The sequence below is a fragment of the Liolophura sinensis genome, chromosome 7, assembly GCF_032854445.1.
Source record: "Liolophura sinensis isolate JHLJ2023 chromosome 7, CUHK_Ljap_v2, whole genome shotgun sequence".
Classification (NCBI taxonomy): Eukaryota; Metazoa; Mollusca; class Polyplacophora; order Chitonida; family Chitonidae; genus Liolophura; species Liolophura sinensis.
The window spans coordinates 57,725,623-57,746,950 of record NC_088301.1 but is presented as its reverse complement, the minus strand read 5'-3'; the positions used below and the strand labels follow the sequence as shown (position 1 = coordinate 57,746,950).

General features: G+C 35.8%; 1 protein-coding gene across 1 annotated transcript; it reads left to right on the top strand.

The window, feature by feature from the left end:
• Positions 1-158: 158 nt before the first annotated feature.
• On the top strand, positions 159-18,148 carry LOC135470269 (MAP kinase-activated protein kinase 2-like). The gene is made up of 10 exons (XM_064749104.1): positions 159-408; positions 2,030-2,169; positions 8,445-8,509; positions 9,149-9,228; positions 9,504-9,630; positions 10,476-10,551; positions 11,486-11,610; positions 13,530-13,615; positions 13,892-13,972; positions 15,195-18,148. Exons 1-10 carry the CDS (start codon positions 256-258, stop codon positions 15,324-15,326), a joined length of 1,065 nt encoding a protein of 354 aa, XP_064605174.1. The 5' UTR covers positions 159-255; the 3' UTR covers positions 15,327-18,148.
• The last annotated feature ends 3,180 nt before the right edge of the window (positions 18,149-21,328 follow it).

Below are 21,328 nucleotides of genomic sequence, written 5' to 3'. Positions count from 1 at the left end.
TACATTGGTGACGAAATTAGACCAGTCGCATAAAAGTGGTGAAATCTCCTGTGACGTTTCCATACATGACCTCGATGACCTTTTCTGCTTCTAAAAATAGCTAACTACGTCACCGAAAGTTGTGTAGGACACACAGACAGATCGCACTTGCTGTAGAAAAGCAGGCGATTTTCAGAAAGGCATAACCGGTAAAGTCAGGGAAAGTCATCGATTACGTCGAGTTTGGCAGTGAAAGAGGTAAAAGCCACTGTCAGGATGATGGGCGAAACCCAGTCACGAAATCTGGTGTCCAAGAAAAACCTGATCACAGAAGATTACAGGATTTCGAAAAATGTGTTAGGTCTAGGAATCAACGGAAAAGTGGTGGAGTGTTTTTCTAAACAGACGGGAGAGAAATTCGCGTTGAAGGTAATTTATTGATAAGAACGGGCTTTGTTGATTCTATTCTGATCAGTGGTTTAATGATATTTTTCATTAGAAATGCCGACATGACCCCGTTTTTCTCCTGTACCGGTACCAACACACTTCCACTGTTGCAATATCAACACCCTCTGGTATCATCCCACACCTCTACTGGTTGGGGTTGATCCATGGGTCGGCCTAAAACTAAACGCCGGTCTGAGGAACACTCCTCTGGTTTGAGATCCAGTCTGGGCATCCAAGCAAAACGTCAAGGAGTTTCGACTCAAAACCACTACTGGTCAACTGCTGTTGATTTGCTCTCTTCAGTGGTGTATAATTTGCCAAGCTTGAAGCAATTTTTACCATGTTATCTTCCACAGCGTACACCAAACATCTGTGACCAACTAGATATATATATATATATATATATATATATATATTTATAATAGACGTTGCATGACTTACTTTTGAAGCCATATTGGAGTACTGTGGCTATACCAGTCCACGTTAACATGGCTCCAATATGGCTAACTGGCTATTTAACTCAGCGAACTAAATGACCTCCCTCCTTATTTAATGTTCTAACATTTCTCTCGTCGGTCAACATTTAGCTGGCCTCCAATCCTTTTTGTGCGCGCGACTCTGAGCACGCTGGCCTTTGACAGCGGGTACATCAAAAGTCATACTTAGCCGGTAAACGGGTGCATATTTATTTTCATAGACTCCCGGGGCAGGCACAGCATCAACTGTTTTGTTGTCTCTGCTCGGTAGAAATTTGAGTAATGCTTAATTCTATTATACTTTGCATTTTCCTACTACATCCAATGTTGAACGTCTAAGGGTAAAATCAAAGACGTTCTCTTCGCTCACACAACACTCGCCTGTAGGTTATTCTCACAGGTTTTCAGCCCACTTGTCAAGTAAATTCATTAACACAGATAATATATAGTCACGCAAATAAATAAACAACACAACATGATAGTATTCACTTTGAACAGTTCTTTTGCTGCACAGCACTTTAGACATACTGCACTTTACTGAAAGATTCACGAAAATAGAAACACTCAGTTTTCAATCTAGTGTTTGGTACTGTGCTGTGGCTGCTGATTACTATGTGTGGCATTACTGCAGTATTACAATGCTGCAGTACTGCACCACTGCCTTGCAGTTGTAGTTGCCACTACATGAAGCTGCTTTACAGTATCACAAAGCTCAGAACTCTACAGTTCTATATGGCCATTGATTGTGCACAATACGTAGTTGTACTGAGTAAGTTGAATTTCTACATGTACCATTCAGGTTGTTGACATAGCTCTTTTAAAACCTTATGAAGACACTGATGCGTGGCACTGTTCATCATTTTTCAGACGGGTAATCGAATTTTAGGCAGCCACCATGTTGGCAGGTCATTTTCTATGCATGCTGTAGGTAGCATCACTGAGATGCATCACATTGTACGTCATGCAACCTTCCTGATTTCTGACATCACCCTGCAGTTGTAAGTTTTAATAAACTGACATTTATCAGTGTAATGTATAGGTGCATAAGAATACAAGATAAACTGCTCTCGGCATGAGTTATGTAGTGTTATATTGTGCTCATAAGACTAATCTATTTTGTTGTGCAGGTTTTGCGGGATGCACCAAAAGCACGGAGAGAAGTGAGTCTGCACTTTCGAGCGTCAGGATGTAAGCACATTGTCCGGATTGTAGAAGTCTATGAAAATATGTATGGAGGACAAAAGTGTCTTTTGGTGGTAATGGAATGGTAAGTGGTGTTCATTACTTCCTGTCTTAGTTAATGTGCTCAATTTTGTAAAATGAAAACTATAATTGTTTGCTGGTGAGAGATGAATATTACGTTACAGAGAAATCAGCCACACCCAGAAATATAGCCTATATTTGGATTATTTATTATTATTTTATAAACAAAATGTTCTGTCATTTATACCATAATAAAAAACTTTAGATATTTAAAATTAAATTTGAATTTAAACAAGATGGCCGTTTATGTTTTTGTATGCACAAGGTGATCACTATGTAAGACAACTGTTTAAGATAAGAATTTTCAATTAGTTATTGCTGGCCGAAGCATTCAACAAATCAGCAAAGATTATGCCATGCCTTGTGAAAAAACTGCAACATCAAATCAGAATGTGACATCTGATCTCTGTCAACGAAGTTGCAACAACACACAGACACCCCAACATTTGTCTCACTTCCAGTATATTATAGTGCTTGATACAGACGCTATCTTTCTGTGTTTTATTAAAAATACTCCTTATTGGTAGTTATCTTAAATCTCTGTTAACATACACACATGTATGCTTGGTGAATTATATCAGTGATGTAACTATGTATATTGAGTCTTGTATAAAATAAAGAAAATACATCCAGCCAACCACAGGTACCTTTCCTTGTAAAAATGAAATACAAAATTTGGAACAGAATTGATCAGTATTTCCTTATAGAGAAAACAAAAACATGATACATATCATTTTTTACAATTCAGTTTTTAAAGAACATTGCTTTTTTTTTCAAGGTCATCAATTCGAGATGCTTTGTAGATATCTGTTTGGTTAAACACATATAGAAGATTTAAAACTTGAGTTTGGTTAATGTCTGGATCTTTTTACTAAGATTTGTTCTTGGCTCTGCAGTTTAAAAAAAAAAAACATGTTTTGAAAATCCAGTACGGTCATCACTTTCATCTTTGTTATCTTCATCATTTCATTCTCCATTTTTTATGTGCACATGCCTGAATCTGGTGTTACATTAGTTAATAGCAAATGCTTTGGTGTTTGTTCACAATCTTTGTGTATTGAAGAGGCAAATGTTTGGGTTATGTGTTGTATAATGATCTATACACTTATGGATACATGAAACATTTATATTTCAATATTCAGTTTAGGTATGAACCTGTTGAAGTATATATTTTCTTCTAGCATAAAAATGGCCTTAAGCCACAGTTTTCATAAGGCCTCAGCAGTCAGCCCAGAAACTAGTTAGCTGATGGTGATAGCTTTCAAAACAATTCTGTTTTGAGGGGTTGGAGGGGAGAGTTCAAGTAAAGGTCCTAAGCTAGTCCAACCATTAACAGAACGCAGGTAAAGCAAGGGGTTATTAAGAGATGATTTTAAAGAAAATGACTTTAAAATAAAATTTTTCCTTTTCATTTTTAAAATTTTTTGGGATAACCTTGTAAGGTTTTTATTTACCTTAAAACCATTATCTCCATTTTAGAGTTTATTGGATATACCTTTTAATGGAGTCATTGAGAGTCCTACATAAAACATATTGTAGTTGTTAAACTTTTCGCATGTATGCAAGGTGGTTATTCAAGCATGTTCTGTGTTGACTGATAAAACTATACTTTTTGTGAAGCTTTGAAACTGGCCAATGCAGCCAATGTAGTTTTGTCTCTAAATTGAAATTAGAAATGTGCATAAATTACACTGAAAGCTGCACTTTCCTATGTGAAAAGGTTGAGGAATTAGGGTATGTATACATGTGTTATAATTCAGTGTTTGAATATTCTAGATGAATAAATTGACTTCCTTGTTAAATCTGGGGTCAGAGTATTTGTCCATGTCATTCATCTGTTCTCCAGTAAAAACAGTAACACAGCTGTGTGACAGTCTTGTTAAAAGTCCTCTACATAGTCATTATTTTGGCATGATCAGTATAATTAACAGCACAAAGTCAGTCTTTTGTCACTCTGAAAAAATAGCCTCCCAATTATATGTTTTGATAAGAAAATCATTAACAAAAGGCAAGTGACAAATGATGATGTGAATGTTGTAATATGACTAAGTCTTATGTCTCATGCACATTTGCATGGTGTCTAGTTGATATGAGAACTCCATTTGGTAAAACTTTCTCTCACACACACAAGGTGGGAATACCCAGATAATTGCCAATTTCTTGGCAGATGTGGAGGAACCTTAGAGGCCATATTTGTCATATATCTGTAACATGTTTTTTCTCCCTTTTCCCCAGTGCAACATTTTCCCCCGTGTAACCTTTTCCATTTAGTTTATTTTTTTAACTGTACCCTTAGTTTTTTTTCAAGGATAATTATGTTTATTTGTTTCGTAATTTCTATCCTGTGATTCTGTGTCTGTGAGACACCCTATTCTGACAAAATTAAGATGGAAGAGATTGGGAAAACATTATAAAATTTAAAATGAGATGTCCTAATTTCTATGCTTATAGTGTTCATCTGTAAATACGTGTATTTTTAGCTGACAAGCAATTTATAGCGTAATTTGTGTGTCTGTTGGTTAGTTGGTCTGTCGTTCACTGAGTCAAGTTGATCTTTTTTCCTCGGAGTCAATTTGATCTGTCGTTCACGGAGTCAAGTTGATCTGTCGACAGTCATGTTGGTCTGTCGTTCACGGGGTCAAGTTGATATGTCGTTCACAGAGTCAAGTTGATTTGCCGTTCACAGAGTCAAGTTGATCTGTCCACAGTCATGTTGGTCTGTCATTCACGGAGTCAAGTTGATCTTTTTTTTCTCGGAGTCAAGTTGATCTGTTGTTCATGGAGTCAAGTTGATCTGTCCACAGTCATGTTGATCTGTCCACAGTCATGTTGGTCTGTCGTTCACAGAGTCAAATTGATCTGTCGTTCACAGAGACCTGTATTTCTGTCGTGCACAGAGTTAGTCAGCCTATCTTGTCAACAGGGCCCATTCACTTTACATGGTCTCCAAGTGCTAGATGACATTGATATTTTGGGTAATGTTGCAGCTGTAGTGAATTTGTGCTCTTTTTAGGAACTTAGAGGAATTGGTAAGGATTGTGATTTTATGTAACAGCTCACGAGATGTAGTACAGGATACAATTTTAAAATGTCCTACTATATTACCAGGTAAAACGATCAAGTGTACCCTTCCCAATAATCCCTGTAATAGTACACATAGTGCTACGATTATCCTAAAATACATGTAATTTTCCATTTACCTGATAATATTATAAACAGATCTGTGCAGTTCATGTCTAATAACCCCTACTCTGTAAGGGGTAAAGTATGACTGTGTACATGTGCAAATTTATAGGGTGGGGCAGATTAGGAGGGTTTTTACATTTCTTTGTTTTTTGTGGGTTTTTGTTTTTTTGCTTCTTTTTTCTTCTTATACAGAACAGAATAGTTACCCACACCCACTCATTTGATCAATATGACAGTTTTCCTAAAAGTGACATCAACATTTCAGTGAGTGTTTCATCTCTGACTGTGATGTACTGAAAGAAGGTACTTCTCATGTTAGGTATTGTTTTTGTAATTAGGGTTACCTAAAGTCAAAGTGACTTTGCAGGTTTTGACTTGTGACAGCTAGCGTGCACTGGTGGATGTATGTCGGGGGTGTATATCTGCTATGATCTGCATGACAGAGGTAAACCTGCTTCATGGATGAGTGTGAGCAGGGCTGTGCATAACGCATCCTGGAACAAAGGGCATGACATTCCTAGCTAGATCAAACACGCAGTATGTTATGGGAGTGGTCATGTGTGTATCAACCTCAGCTTGGGTATCACACGTGTACATTCTCACAAATTTGCAGGATCTAATCTCTTACTTGTCATGAGATCTTGCCCGTGCTGCATCTGTAATGAGGAGGCATCATATTCTTAATCCAGAGAAAGGAGGTGGGTTTGGGTTCTAGTGTGAACTAGGAACTCAAAACCTGTGCCCATAGGCTTACAGGCTTGCCTTTCAACCGCTAGGAAACATCAGATCAGGGTTCTGTACTAGTCTTGGACAGCTAATATGTGGATTTCCCTGCTTGAGGCCGTGGGGACTTACGAAGAATAAGTGGTCTGAGGGCAGGTATTGCTCATTAACCCAGAGTAACATTCATCGAAGATCACTGGCCTCTGACCGATATGGTGGGCACATCTGTAGGTCACATCTTGTGAGGAAGTTTCTGAGTAACTCACCAAAGGTTGACAGTTTACCCCAGCCACTCTTATTTACACATCTGATGCTAAACAACATTCAAATCATAAATAATTCCTTTAAAAATCCATGTAGGTATGAGTATTTGAAATAATAAATATAATTTTCTGATATAGTTTTCTTTTCTTTTCTTTTTTTTCATGAATTTTTATATTGTGCATACATGTGAACATGTGCAGTATACTTAACTTGTAATTTCTCAGTTCTTTTTACTTTCATGATAGATAGAAGATGACAACTGTAATTTTACATTGCCAGAATGCAAGTCCAGTACTGATGGACAATATTGCCAAATACCATTATAGATCTTCAAGTAAGATCAGGTGGATACTGATGGCCAGACAAAACTGTGATTGGGTAACTCACCTGAGCCACCTGAGGCCCTGCTAAAAAAGCTTTATCAAGGAAATAATGTTTCACATCAGGCTATAATTATATTGTGAGTTACTATCACAGTACAAAATGCGAAAAAGTAAAAAAAAAAAAAAAAAATACCTGGGGCATCATAAAAGATAAAGCAACCTTGGTCTACATTTAAATAACATGCTGACAGGCTTGAGTCAGTATAGAAATTTATGATCACCTCAGCAGTATATATATAGATGAGAAGCAGCATCTTTCTCATCTGATCGTGTGTCCAGTTATAATAACATTTTGTTAGTCCAGTTTTATTGTAATCTTCCAGCCAATCGAATTCCCAAAACCATTGTCACTCTACTTTTTTCCTTTTTATGGTGTTGTTGGGTGTGTATATGTAAACGTATTCTTGCATTCTCAGAGATAAAAATCCTACTTAACATGTTTTAAATGAAAGTATATTCAGGTCAAAAAAATTTTTGTTTTTTTTTTACCTGTAATGTATTGTAACATGTTACAAGTAGATTCATATTCAACATACAGTAATTTATTTTCATCTAAATTGAGTTTCAAACTCCTAGCATTTTAGTGCAAGAAAAAGACCTAAATGAATCATCGATATTGAGGTGTTCAAGGCTGTGTAGTTAATAATCTGGTCACATATGATTTAAAAAGGGCGTGCATATTAATGCTTCAGTTTTTCTACCCCACCACACACACTGTTATGGATGTACAGGTAGATGCACTTTTTGTATGCTTGTGTGTATTGCAGTAAAACCAGTCAGGTGTGGAGCAATACATACATGTAAACTGAGCATGAGCAGTTACTTTGTTTTAAACGGACTGGTTTATATAAAATGAATAGAGTTTTAACAGAGAAAGGCAAGAAATCTGATCTTTGCCTTTCATATGAAGGAAGAGGTAAAATTCTTGTCGTTATGGCGTAATAACACATTAATGTAGCAGACATACCAGGGTACATATAAATGTATGTATCATAGGTCTGGGCCAACCTAATACCTGTACATGGTTCTTCAGAGCTTTGTATTTTACATGTACCTGTAATGTCTTGTCTGACTTGTCTGAATTACTGTAATTGTACAGGTGAAGCACCCTTCCTTTTGTGTTGCCTCTTGACCTCTATTGACTTGCGTTGATATGTTGAACAGGTAGATAGGCATTCCATGTATGATAGCAAAGTGGCAAGGTGTATCCCTGGATTTCTATGACACTAAACACTGACACGTTAATGCATTGTTGAACATATGTGTTAAGCGTGTCAATGGAGGACGAGGAATAAAAGTCACCACACATATAACCTTTGTTTTTAGCATCCTGTTCTTGTAGCTGAAGAACATTGTGCTTCAGACAACATCTTTGTACACTTACCTAGGATTCATTTAGAATTTTTCTTGAATCAGAAATTTGCTGATCATTCTGAAATACTTGTACAAGTAATTTGATCCAACAGGAAGTGTATTGCTCACAAAGACATTTCAGTCAGTAAAACTATTATCTAAAGAATTTAAGAATCTCTTGTGAGACACTATAAACATATCAGATCTTTTTCAATATTCCATTATATAAATGGCATGCTGAATTAACCACAGACTTCCATAGTAGGGCAAAAATTACTTTTCAGTACATGTGCATGTAAGACAAATAATCACCAATTTATCTTCCTGTGAACATTTGTACAGGCATACATGTATGTTCTGTGTTTTGCAGTATGGAAGGAGGTGAATTATTTGGAAGAATACAGGAAAGAGCAGACCAACCCTTTACAGAAAGAGGTAAGCTCATCAGTGACCATGCAGTCACCTGTTCATTGTGCTACATCCACAAATATATTTAATTATGTTTGTCATATTTTTTTGTTACTTTATGTGTTAAAATCAGAGACATTAAACTCAAGGACACTTCACATTCCTCTGGATTGCTACTGACAGATATTTTATGACTCCAGGCATTAAATGACTCAGAACATTTAGAAATGTTTCACTTAGCTGATAGGCAATGTGGGGGGTAATTTCAGCCCTAAAGAACATTTTTAGAGGTAAATGTCAGGAAGTATTATATTTTGATCGGAAACTTTTTTCATTATATTTTTCTAGTAGCATACCATCCTAATTTCCAAACAACCTTCAAAACACCTTTCTGAACTCAGTAGAGCTCACGCAATCAGGAAAAATTAGCACCTGTGTCAAGATCTAAATCTTAGGTCATGAATTTAAAGCAATTGCATCGTGTAAAGCCTACACATGTACACGTAAGTTACTAAAAATGCAGCTTTAAGAGTCGATGAAACATCAGTATTAGACTGTCTCATATATTAACATTATGGTAAAGCATGCCTGGCATTAACCGTTCGCTGTTTCCATGAAGTACATGTAGGATGTTTCCTTTACAAGTGCATCATTCTGATTTTGCAGAAGCAGCAGCAATAATATATGATGTGTGTCAGGCCATTTTACATCTACATTCCATGAATATAGCCCATAGGGACTTGAAGGTGAGTAAATATATGAAAATATCTATGTATACATATCATATGTATATTTGATAATAACATCCCAGAGCTGATAACTGCATACAGGTAATCAGCAACATTAGTGCGATTGCTTCCTTATTGATTGATTACCTTGTAAATTCTTTGTGATCTTGATATCATGCTTCTCTATGTAACGGGTTAATGCCATTTGTGAATGGTTTAATAGATGCTGAAATTATTAATTGTTTTATCATTTTCATTGATGTGATTTTTATGGGTTTACCCTTGTTTTGCAGCCAGAAAATTTACTGTACTCAAAACAAGGTCCAGAAGGAATTCTCAAATTAACCGATTTTGGGTTTGCCAAAGAAATTACAAGCACAAAGGCTTTACAAACACCATGTTACACACCTTATTATGTAGGTAAGTATCAGGCTTTCTTCAGAAGAGATTCTCTTATTTCTCACATTGTATGATCATCAAACATTTACAGGTGTTAACTGTTACCTGGTCAGCTGCTCATGGGGTTTTGTGACCCATCCATGGACCATGATAATAGTGGAATATCTGGAATTAACCAGTGTCTCCCTACAGCTGTTTTTGTCCTATCAGCATATTTGGATTATGTCATCATGATGTGACTGCACATGTAGTAAAAGCAGTAGATATTAAATTAGGGCTGTGTGGATCAAATTTTTGTGTCCATGGAAGCTGTCTACAAATGCCACAATTGAATGTTGCGATCATAAGACAAAACATACACATAAATTTCACATAGAGGTTTTAGTGTTGGGAAAATTTTTCATAATCATTCATTCAAATCTGGTACATCTGGCTTTCATCTTAATTGACTCCGTATACTTAATCTCTAAAAATGCTTGGCTGATTTACTTCAAATCACACATATGGTCTTTGTATGAGGATCACCTATATTAAATTATATTTTGATGGTCAAAGCTGGTATTTTACCTGCTATCTTGATTAAGTTTCAGATTTCTATGGCAAACAAACTGAAATCGAAAGTTTCACCAACATGAACAGAATCCTGTTGTCCTAACGTATTCCAGATTTGTTATAGAGGCTCACATGGGGACATTTTTGACATATTTGGGCTAATTCAGTGAGATGTATGGTTTTACAGCAACCACTTGAAAACACCTAGCAGCTTTGTTCATCTCCTGACTTTTGTAAATGTTAAACCTGAGGTGAATACCAGATCTATGCTTGCTGTAGAAATTAATCAAAATATTCTACCTTGGATTTTGCAGCACCAGAAGTTTTGGGGCCGGACAAGTATGATCGATCATGTGATATGTGGTCATTAGGTGTTATCATGTATATATTGTAAGTATACTATAGATTTAGTAAGCATATCAGCAGAATCTACAAGATGCTGTGCACGTATAGACATTGTGCAATTTCTTATATCGTTCATGTTAGCTTTCCTTAAAAGCATTTGTTTTCAGACAAGCTTTAGTGTGATAAATCGAGCTAAAATATGGTTGCAGCTGAAAATAAATTTCAGTATTTGCCTCTTACCTTTACAATACATTTTTTTTTACACAGGTGATTGTGACTCTCCTATTTTAGACTGTTGTCATTTCAATTAATTTCTGGTTTCTATGGCAACAAACTCTTGAAGATGTCAAATTAGAAATCATACTGTGGTGTGAGATAGGAAGGTCAAATTTGGAATATATATGTATATGTAAGTTCCGTCAGGGGTAAATAAAATTCCCATTTAGGCTAGTGTCAGTTTGGTAAAATATTATGTTTCCCTCCTGATCAACTCTTAAATTATGCAACGGACATTACGATAACCATTGAACCAATACAAAAGAGTCAAAATATCTTTATCTTTGTCAGTGTTTTTAGCAGTTCATTAATTAGACTACACATATCAGCTAACCTGATTACATTAACAGTAGTTAGTACCAAGGACTTCCTCACGATGCAAGGCTTAGACAGTACGAACGTGATCAATGAGGTGTGTCTCCAATGTTCAATTATATAGTGGGGGTTAGCCAAGAAGAGACTAAGTGTGTCAAACTGACTTCTGTAAATATTTATAGAAAGGAAATGACTGTTCTTTTTCCTTTGTGTAGGGGTGAAATTGATCGCCTTACATCAGTAAATTTATATTTTTACTTGACCTTCGGTCAGAATCATGGATTTTGTCATTTATATATAACTTAGGATAAACACTTATTACGCTGCATTTTAATGGTCAGTGTACTGGTAAATCACACGTGTGTCACAAGTATGTGTGTATTTGCAGGTTGTGCGGTTATCCCCCATTTTACAGTAACCACGGCATGGCAATATCACCAGGGATGAAGAAAAGAATTAGGAATGGACAATATGAATTTCCTCACCCAGAGTGGGATAGAGTCTCACCTGCAGGTACCTTTATAGCAATCTTCTGTTTCCATTAGGCTTGTTAACATGTATTAATTCTTTGTGTTTACGAGCTACTTTTGGCAGTGGAGATAAAAATGTTTATTCTGTTCATACTTTCAATAATACTGCAGTCCTCTCTGTTGGACATTCTACTAAGGATGGAATGTATTATGGTATGTCCATCCATAAACTTTTCCGTGTTACCAATGTATCTACAGAACTGTTTCATTCAGTTCATTTACTGTTAAGGTGATTACCACACCCATCATTGGCCTAGAAGCCTATTTAAATGGATTCTGATGGCAAAGACTTTAAATAGTTATACACCTCTTTACAGTATACTGGTTTTTCATGATGTTAGCAATATATCTGCAAACAACTGACAGAACTGTTTCACTAAGGGCTTTCAAACATGAAGTGCTTATGTACCTGCCATTGGCTAAAAAGTCCATTGAAAATGCATGTCACCAAATGTTTCCTTGAGGTTTTGCAATTGTTTTACTTCTACATACCTGTATTAAAACTATTATTTATTAACATGAGCCCTGTGAACATAACAGCTTTGTCCATCAGTAGTATTCATAGTATTTTTACATGTATATTGCAGCCATGTGATTGGATGTCTGTACAATATATCCAGAACTATTACATCAAGTGTAAGGAAAGTTTTTATGGAAATTATTTAGTTGGAATGTGGCAACTGATACTAGTTTTTCATTCAAAGGTTCCATTTCCCAGTTTTCCTTGTTCAGACATTTGTGTTCTCAAGCTGTTTTGTTTTACTTAATTTTATTCAAGCTTTCTTGTAAAAACTTAAGGTTTTTTAAGTCATTTTCTTGTAAAAACTTGAGCTGTTTCAAGTTTATTACAAGTTTTCTCAGGTGATGATAATCTGTAATTATTTTATTCTTGGGGCCAAATTTGACCAAGTGCTACTGTAGTGACTGGCATACATATGTTTGTGTGTCCATTCATATCTTTGTAAACACCATTCCTGAGTGAAAAAGCCTATTCATTTATGATGACCTTGACCAATTTCTTTAAGGTCATGTAAGTAATGTTTTGTTACAGGCTAGTAAACACAGTATCTCTTCATGAGATTTTCATCAAACTTGTAGAGGGACCCTATTGCTTTTCCTGACTTTGCCTTGTTCTTACAAGGTACATGTAGTTGGCCTGTTGCTTTCACTTGCCCTTTGTCTTTTGCTGTGCCATAAAGCTTGTGTGCAGTACATTGTGGAAATTACTACGTATATGTGTATGTGCAAGAGTTGAATGGAGTTTCCTACAGTAGCAGTTAGTACTGTCACCTAACAAAAGCAATTCTGTTGCATTTGTATTAACTGACAGAAAAAAATGACTATGGTTATATTTTACAGTGGGATGTGCCACATCTGTTTTTTTTCAGTATGGTTTGTACTGGGTACATTTAGCTGAAGTTTGTAAAACAGGATCTATGGGTCTCAAGTGTTTTGATTGTAGCTGTGTGATAAAAAAAAATCTGATAACATTATTCCAAGGAACACAGCAAATAAGATAGGGAGGTAAGCAGGATTTGACACATGTATTAAATCTGTCACAAAAGTCTTTGCATGTAAGAAGTAAGATGTATTAATCTGTTTACTTCTGGAGATACGCAGCTGTATCCTGAATTAAGGGAATCTATGCACAGCTCATATGGTTGACATATTGCGTAATGCAAAATGTATACCTAGGCTAGATCCACACGATTGGTTGATCGAGGCCTTCAAATTCTATTTTTATGGTTGCAATAAATTGAAATTAAAACAGCACTGTGTCTAGGTATGTTACATATACATAGGTGTTAATATTTCGCAGGTGTACATTGAACTCACTTTGATATAGATATGTTATACATACATGACATAATTTCTTAACATTGTGTTTGTCTTTTTTGGCAGCAAAGGATTTAATCAAACGACTACTGAAGACAGACCCAGATGAAAGGCTGGTTATAACAGAGGTCATCAAAACACCTTGGATAGCAGTAAGTCTCTGCTCTTAATGATTTGTGCTCTCTTACATAGGAAGTCATTTGTTTGTATGCTTCTCCATAAATGTTACCATTATTTAGTTCATTAAGTGTTTAACATCTGTTCATTACTGTAAATATATATATATATATATATATATATATATATATATACACACACACACACACACACACACACACACACACACACACACACACTGGTTGTATTGGTTCAGTTGAGCTCAACAAGAAGTATTATTTAGTTAAACTTTTAATTTGTTTTTCCCACAGGAATTCACAAAGGTACCTCAGACTCCATTGTTATCAGCAAAGGTTTTGAGAGAGGAGGAGGACCTGTGGGTGGATGTTCAGGTGGGTGCTCAGGGGAGGTAACTAGGGTCATAGGAGCACTAAAAATGCGATATAAATGCATATACAGTGTAGTTGGTCAAGTCCCATCGGTAATTTGCTCCCAAGGGAAAAGGCTGAGGGTAGCGTGTAAAGAGGACGGGGTCGCGCTCTGAAAAACTAACATGGATTTTTGATGAAGTGGTAAATCTGGCTAACTTTTATTATATGGCACTAGGATCATGCAGTTTCAGAATAGTAAAGTTTTTCTGGGCACCTAAACTTTTTGGTTGTAAGTTTTATTATATATGTATTTAAGAATTTTCTTACCTGCAGATTAGTTAACCAAACAAAGCTTGCCTTACCCACATGTTGCAAGAATGCTTAGCTGTGCCTTAGCTCTAAATGAACACGTAGACCATTCATTTGAATTTGTATATAATTTAATGATAATTGCTAGACAAATGCATAGTTTGTCCCAGAGGTTTCTGTGCACGTAAAATATTAGCTCACTCAGATGTGCATGTCACAAACCATCCATTCATTTGTTGTTAACCTTTTGTGGTGACATTAATTGTGCAACAATGTCTAGAGAAAAAGCTTAAATGGCTTTTGCTAATGTGTACTGTTGGTACTGTCACCTGGTGGCATAGGTGACTGGGGTGGAATTAACTCCCTTTGATACAGTTGTAACTCCTTGTCACATTTTAATGCAAAAATGTAAGCAAGGAATTTTGATGAAAAATAATCCATACGACATGGTACTGGTAGCTGACATGTAATGTGTTGGGCAAATAAATTATGAGGATTACCAGAAACTGAGATGAGCTTTAGTACCAAATTGTATGTGTACATGTTCAACATGATGATTAAACCTCAAACCTAAGCTTCAGAAACTTAGCATCAGGTGTGCTAATCAGGTGTGATTCATTAAAGTTTAAAATGTCCACTGTTTCATTGTAAAATATAGCAATACTGTTTGACAGATGTGATGTAGGATCAAGCAGTATTCAGTTTTCTTGTAATGGCAAAGTGTGTTATTGCTGAGCTAAAATGTAATGTTAAAACAAGAAGTTTTTTTTTTTTTTTCATTTTCATTTGGTTTGTTTTGATTTTGAGGTAATGTTGATCTTAATTAAAATAGCTGAAATGAGATCAGTACTCTATTATTAAAAAGTATTATTAAAAAGCTCATTATTTTTTCATTACATGCAAGGTTCTTTCATTCAAAAAATTTTTTTTCCAGGAGGAGATGACCAATGCCTTAGCAACAATGAGAGTGGATTATGACCAATGTGTTATTAAACAACTAGATGACTCTAACAATCCAATACTGAAGAAACGCCGAAAGAAGGAAGAGCCAGGTTCAGCTGTTTGAGGCTGACAAACTGTAGCAACGAATGTTTTAAATGACTTTGTTACATACAATATATATATATGTACCCAATTTAAATATATAAATAAGCATAGATCCCCATATATTTTTTTTCTATATTGAAAATAAAGTGTAGCCATTGCATGAGACCAGAGAGTTTGAGAAGTTAAATTTTCGAAATTTATGTGGCATTTGGTGATACATATCACATTGTCAGTATGTGTTAGTATACTGGCAATGTTATAAGTTGCCAAATGTATGTAGTCTTCTGTAAAAGCATACTTCCCACATCTGTGTGGTATGTAATTAAGAATATATGCCATATATCATTAACTCTGTGACGTATTTGTTGCTGTGGACTTTTGCATTTCACATTTGACTACACTTGCACGTGCATGTACTTGGACATTGTGTTGGATTGTGAAGAGAGGCTCATTTCATAAGTGTGCTTTGATACTTGCATCCCACAAGTGTCACGTGATGTAGGACAGAATGCAAGTGATAAAGCTCACATGTACCTGATACATTTTCACCTGCACGGGTCTCTCAGAAAATTGCAACTTTCATGCAGTACATTAGCTTAATTGTAAATAGGCTGTATCGTGAATGTCATGAAATCTGATTGTCAGATCGGTCAAGTGATGTATTATTACTGGATCAACATATAGGGTATACGTTATTGGTATGTTGCAAGATAAAATTATACTAATACTTCATGTTATGACACGTTATGACTTTATGTGTAATAAGTCCAATTTATGCAGATTATTTTTACTTTGCATGAAGCGTTTCTACGTATTATATATGTATGTGTAGGTGTAAAGTTTGTGCACACACTATTTACCTCCATTTAAGTGAATGTATGGGTTTTACTCGTCATGTCAACTGCTGTAATTCTTGTCTTTAACCAAGAGATGATTGTTTTCAGGTCGGAAATTGCATTTGTTCTTAGCACCTACATGTGTTTACATCACCACACCGAATATGCTATATATTTTACTAAAGAAAAACTAAATAAATTCGCAACAAGGAACAGAATACCTCTGCACAGGAAATGGTTTCTGTTTGGTTTTAGAGACGACATGAAAGTAGGCATGACAAGCAAGTGCATATCAAATGAATAATAGTACCAGGCATGAGATTGTACGAATTTGATTAAAATGTAAGTGTTGTTGCCATTTACTCTTCCTATAATATGTGTTTTCATTGTAGCATCTTCATAAGTACAATTTCTGTACATATTATGTACACCTGTAATTATGAGCATGTAAATAGATATACATAGTGCTGACTCAATCCTCTTGGCCACACCTGCATGTATCCAGCTTCTGTGGCTTATTTTGTGTCGTGACTACAGTGACATGGAGCCTCTATTGCGTAGTTTACAGGTGTATTTTGTGTTTGGCTGCTAATTGAAGTACTTGCAAGTATCTGCTTGTATACAGACTAGACACACAACACTATTTACCTGTATGATCTGTGAAATGGCCCAACAGGTACAGGTGCTGTCACCAGTACTGTTGTGGAGCAGCATATAAAAATGTGTTCCATACCATGTATTTCCTGACTGAAATGTGTTGCTTGAAAGGCAAAAAACACATTAGCATGAAATGTTAGCATGTCAGATGAAAGACCATTAAATATTCTTTAGAAAAATATTTTGATTTATTTTTTTTTTAAGAATATTTTTTTAATGCATTTAAACAAATGCATTTTAAACTTTGAATTCTACTGTGGCCTTTTCTGACCATATTCGGACCAATCATGTCATTTCAGCTTTTTGCCACTTGACACACATCGATTTCTGTATTGCATCATTTAAAGTGCATCTTCATTTAGAGCTATGAATGCATTCAACAAATGGACCTTGAAGCAAACTATTTCAAGCCAAAAATATTGCTGAGACGTCACTGATACCCTCTTGGTCCCAACAGACCACCACAGAATCCTGTGTTTTAAATGCATTTTAATTGGTTAGATAAATTCTAAAAAAATAAAACTATTTTCCTGGACAGTGTTTAATGGTCTTTCATCTGATAAATATTTTAGTTTTTTTTTTTTTTGCCTTTAATGGCTGTTTTGACATGTTTTCTTAAAGCAACTAAAGTTTAATCTTTTTTAATCTTTAAATTTCAGTGATTATACATAGCTGTAGGTCTGATGAGAAATTATAGTCATGATTACAACTCCTGCATGATTTTACAACAGTTTCCGCATATCTGTTTATTTCAGTTAATGTGGTTACTACACCTTACAACCTGGCAAAGGTTTGAAGACAGATTCTTAGTGCACCTGAAGATTCCTATATTAGTGCTCTTGGAATGTCCCACAAAACTTTATTAACTGCTGCTATACAGTTATTTGTTAGATTTTAGGTGTTCAGGGGATTTTCTCTTCATTTTTTGTCATTTAATTTTTTTCTGCAGTATTTCAATATTTGTTTATTTGTCCTTTTATTTTTCGAATTCACTACACCTGGTATTTACAAATAGGCCTGCGTGTACGTTTTTTAAAGTGCCATTATGTCTTAGCATGTTTTGTGGGAAGTAGGTTATGTGTAATCCAACTATTAGATCTATGTTATGGACATCGAGGGCTTAGGTTATAAGGCTTACTGAGAAGTATGTATCCTAAACAGTCGATAAGTGCCTGATATTCCAATAATTTGAAGCCTCCAGAAGTCCATATAAATCCAATGTATTGTCCACATTTGCATTAATAACACCCTGTACATTGCTTTTTGCCATGGTAGACTGAACACCCCTTGTTTAGAATGCCATGTGAGTGTTAACAATAAATAAATAATGTTTTTAGTTTTTCTGAAACCTTTTGTTGTTGTCAATGGTTTTGTCACTGATGCTGTACTAGTTACATGGACATGCACCAACAGGAAGAGATATACATGGACCCTTTACATATACTTTTTACATATTTTCTGAGTAAGACTTGTGTTACCAAGTGATGACATTTTGTTGATACTATTCCTCTGAGTAAGACTTGCGTTACCAAGTGATGACATTTTGTTGATACTATTCCTCTGAGTAAGACTTGTGTTACCAAGTGATGACATTTTGTTGATACTATTCCTCTAAGCAACTACGGGCCAAATGAATAACATCTGTTGTATGTTACGAGAGAACGACAACCAGAGCTATTAAAGGTACAGCGCCATTTGCCGTTACTCGATAGTAATGGTTTACACCCTGTGTGCTTTAATGCTATGCAATTTTAGTTATCTCTTTTAAATAACACCTTGATTTTAATTAACACCTTGATTTTAATTAACACTTAGTCAAGAATTTTTCAGTTACGTGATGACGGCCAGTTTTATGGTTGGAGGAAACTGGAGAGCTTGGCGTATCCCAGCAACGTTTGGCAAGTCACGGACATATTTTCCCTTGAGTAAGGCACAGACATGCACACCATACTGAGGAATTACAAATGGTTTTCAACACGTTAACTGTGCAAACAATCATGTGGATGTCATCTGCTGCTTTTTGTGACCAACGTCACACAAGAGGTGAGAAGCACGGGAACCCATAAATTCCCTGCCATTTTCAGCTGAAAGACAAGCGGTCTTATCCACTCGGGCCACAATCTGGGCCAGAATTGATTTTATGACACAGGATGTGACATAAGTTTACCTCTTTATGATACTGGTATACAGTAAGGCATTATCTCCATTAATATTTAGCCATGCTGTTAAGCTACACAGGTTCTGACATGAGTGTCCCTCTTTAAAAAAACTAAAATAATTTCAAGTGCTACATAAGTCGCTAAAGAAACCAGGCTGAAATATTAAAGTGATAATAAGGACAGCCTATGGAACAGAGCTAACAACCTGTTCAAAAAGACATACAAAAACAGAACAATTGGAAGTTTTTTTCATGCTATGTGACAAAATTCTTCTGGTGATGAATCCGTCAGGTATGATGTTAAGTAAGGCAGTTATGCTGGAGTGTTTTCATATTTGTTTGAGAGCATGACTTTGTCGCCATATGTTAGCCATGGGTGATGTCAAGTGTTCTTATATGTCACACCAGGCAAAATTAGAAAAAACAGAAACCTTTTGTTTCTGTATTATCTTCCAAAACTCAGGACTGGTTTTAATACAAAGCAATTCAGACTATCTTGATCGTTTAACCATGCTTTTAAGACATGCAGGTCTTGACACTGGAGTAGCTCTTTAACGCATGATCTGACCAAAGATTAACCCAACAAGGAACTCCTTCCTAAAAAAACAAATGATCAGATTCTCAGTTCATGGTAAAGAACACTAGGCTGCAAGTTTAAAATCAACAATCAAACAGACCCTAATGTTTTCTTATCAAGTTTTACATGTAAACATACGTTAAAAGGAAAGAAAACACGATCATAGAGCTATGTATTACAAGCTTTTTGTCAATAAAATAAGGAAGACGTTTATCAAAAACTCTGATCATTATGTCACATCAACAGAAGCAGGATTGTCTACACAGGTTTGTTTTTTGGGGTTTTTCTTTTTTTATCGAAATTTTGAATTCTTTTCTCCATGGTTATAGGCTGAATGTGACAAACAGCTAAAAAGTTATTTTGGAGTATGCAAATAGGAGAGACAGAGAAAGAAAATGAATGGTACATATGATATAAAGATAATCCGGTCTTGTAGCTGCCCGTTACACTGAATGACTTATCATTCCTCATTACCTCATCTGAAGTAATGCCTAATTAGTATAAAAACCCCTCTTTAGAGGAGAGGTCATACAAAAGCACCTATGAGAGTAGTCCTTTAATTACGCACAAAGGGTCGCACTTCGACAAAATATGGACCAACAGTGCACTCAAAAATTTGTGGTGTTACAGTAGTTTAGGCATACCAGTGGTAAACTACCGACCAGTGGCTATTACATCTGATGTTAGTGAGACTCCAACATTAAACCCTCACCACAACAGTTGTCCAGGTACAGTGTGTGAAGACAAGACAGTTAACTGCTCAGACATCGTTATGGCGCAATATAGAAGGCAAACCAGTACCAGTAGTTCAGCGAAATGTCCAGTAGTATGTTCACTGTCCAGTATCTTTTCTCATAGACACTCAAGAAAGAGCATTTCAATTTCTCATAAAGCACCTAGTCTGAGAAAAGTTGAATTCCAAATCTTAACTCAATTTCCTAAAAATATTCATGTAATTCATTTGCATAGATACAAGGTGACCATCAATAAATGTGTAGCAGCTGACCTTTTGTTATCCGAAAAAGTTAGATAAGCAACTTTACAGGCTCCACAGCCAAAATCCAAAGGACTGTCATGCAGCATTCAATAAAATACACTCTATACTCCACTGGAAGAAAAAAATATTGATAGGTGAATCAAGCAAAATGTAAGATTTCTAAATCAAAATCTACAGCCATCAAGAAACTCTTCAGTTAAACTACTGTTTTTAGGTTTTTTGAGTGGAGGATGCTGTGGTGTTAAAAGTAAACCACTGATCTTTGGTAAATATTACTAAAAAACTTTCCCACCTGGAGAGTGAACTCATATTGGTGAAAGGACTGATTTCCAGCTTTCTTCATGCAGCCCTATACAGCCCTATGATCACTCCTGACTGTATATTGCCCCCTTGGCAACAACACAAAGCCCTGACAAGAGTTGAGCAGATGGTGGAACTCCCAAGAGGACTCCTTGTCTGTAGATTGAACCAACCCCTTGTCTACCACAGTGATTGAAGGACAGCCATATTGACCACTCAGACATAACCTGCCCCTGTAATAAATGTAGAGTACTGATACCAATACACAATGTAACTCAAAGCACATGTTAATTTGCTTCTAAAGTTAACATGTGCTTTGAGTTAAACTGTTTCATGTAGCTGTGTTTACCTCAACTATCAAAACTGTGAATCTGGCTGTTTTATGCTACACAGTAACACTACAAATTAACTGCCATGTACACATACATGTGTCAGTAAATTCTACAGTTCAAGTTCATTGTATACCTGGTAGGCACCATTCTAAACCAAAATATAG

What these genes read in the sequence shown, in the direction of transcription:
- LOC135470269 (XM_064749104.1), top strand. Translation starts at nt 256, where the DNA reads ATGATGGGCGAAACCCAGTCACGAAATCTGGTGTCCAAGAAAAACCTG. An exon ending in TTACACACCTTATTATGTAG is followed by an intron (nt 9,631 to 10,475) that starts GTAAGTATCAGG and finishes TGGATTTTGCAG; the next exon opens with CACCAGAAGTTTTGGGGCCG. An exon ending in TCAAAACACCTTGGATAGCA is followed by an intron (nt 13,616 to 13,891) that starts GTAAGTCTCTGC and finishes TTTTTCCCACAG; the next exon opens with GAATTCACAAAGGTACCTCA.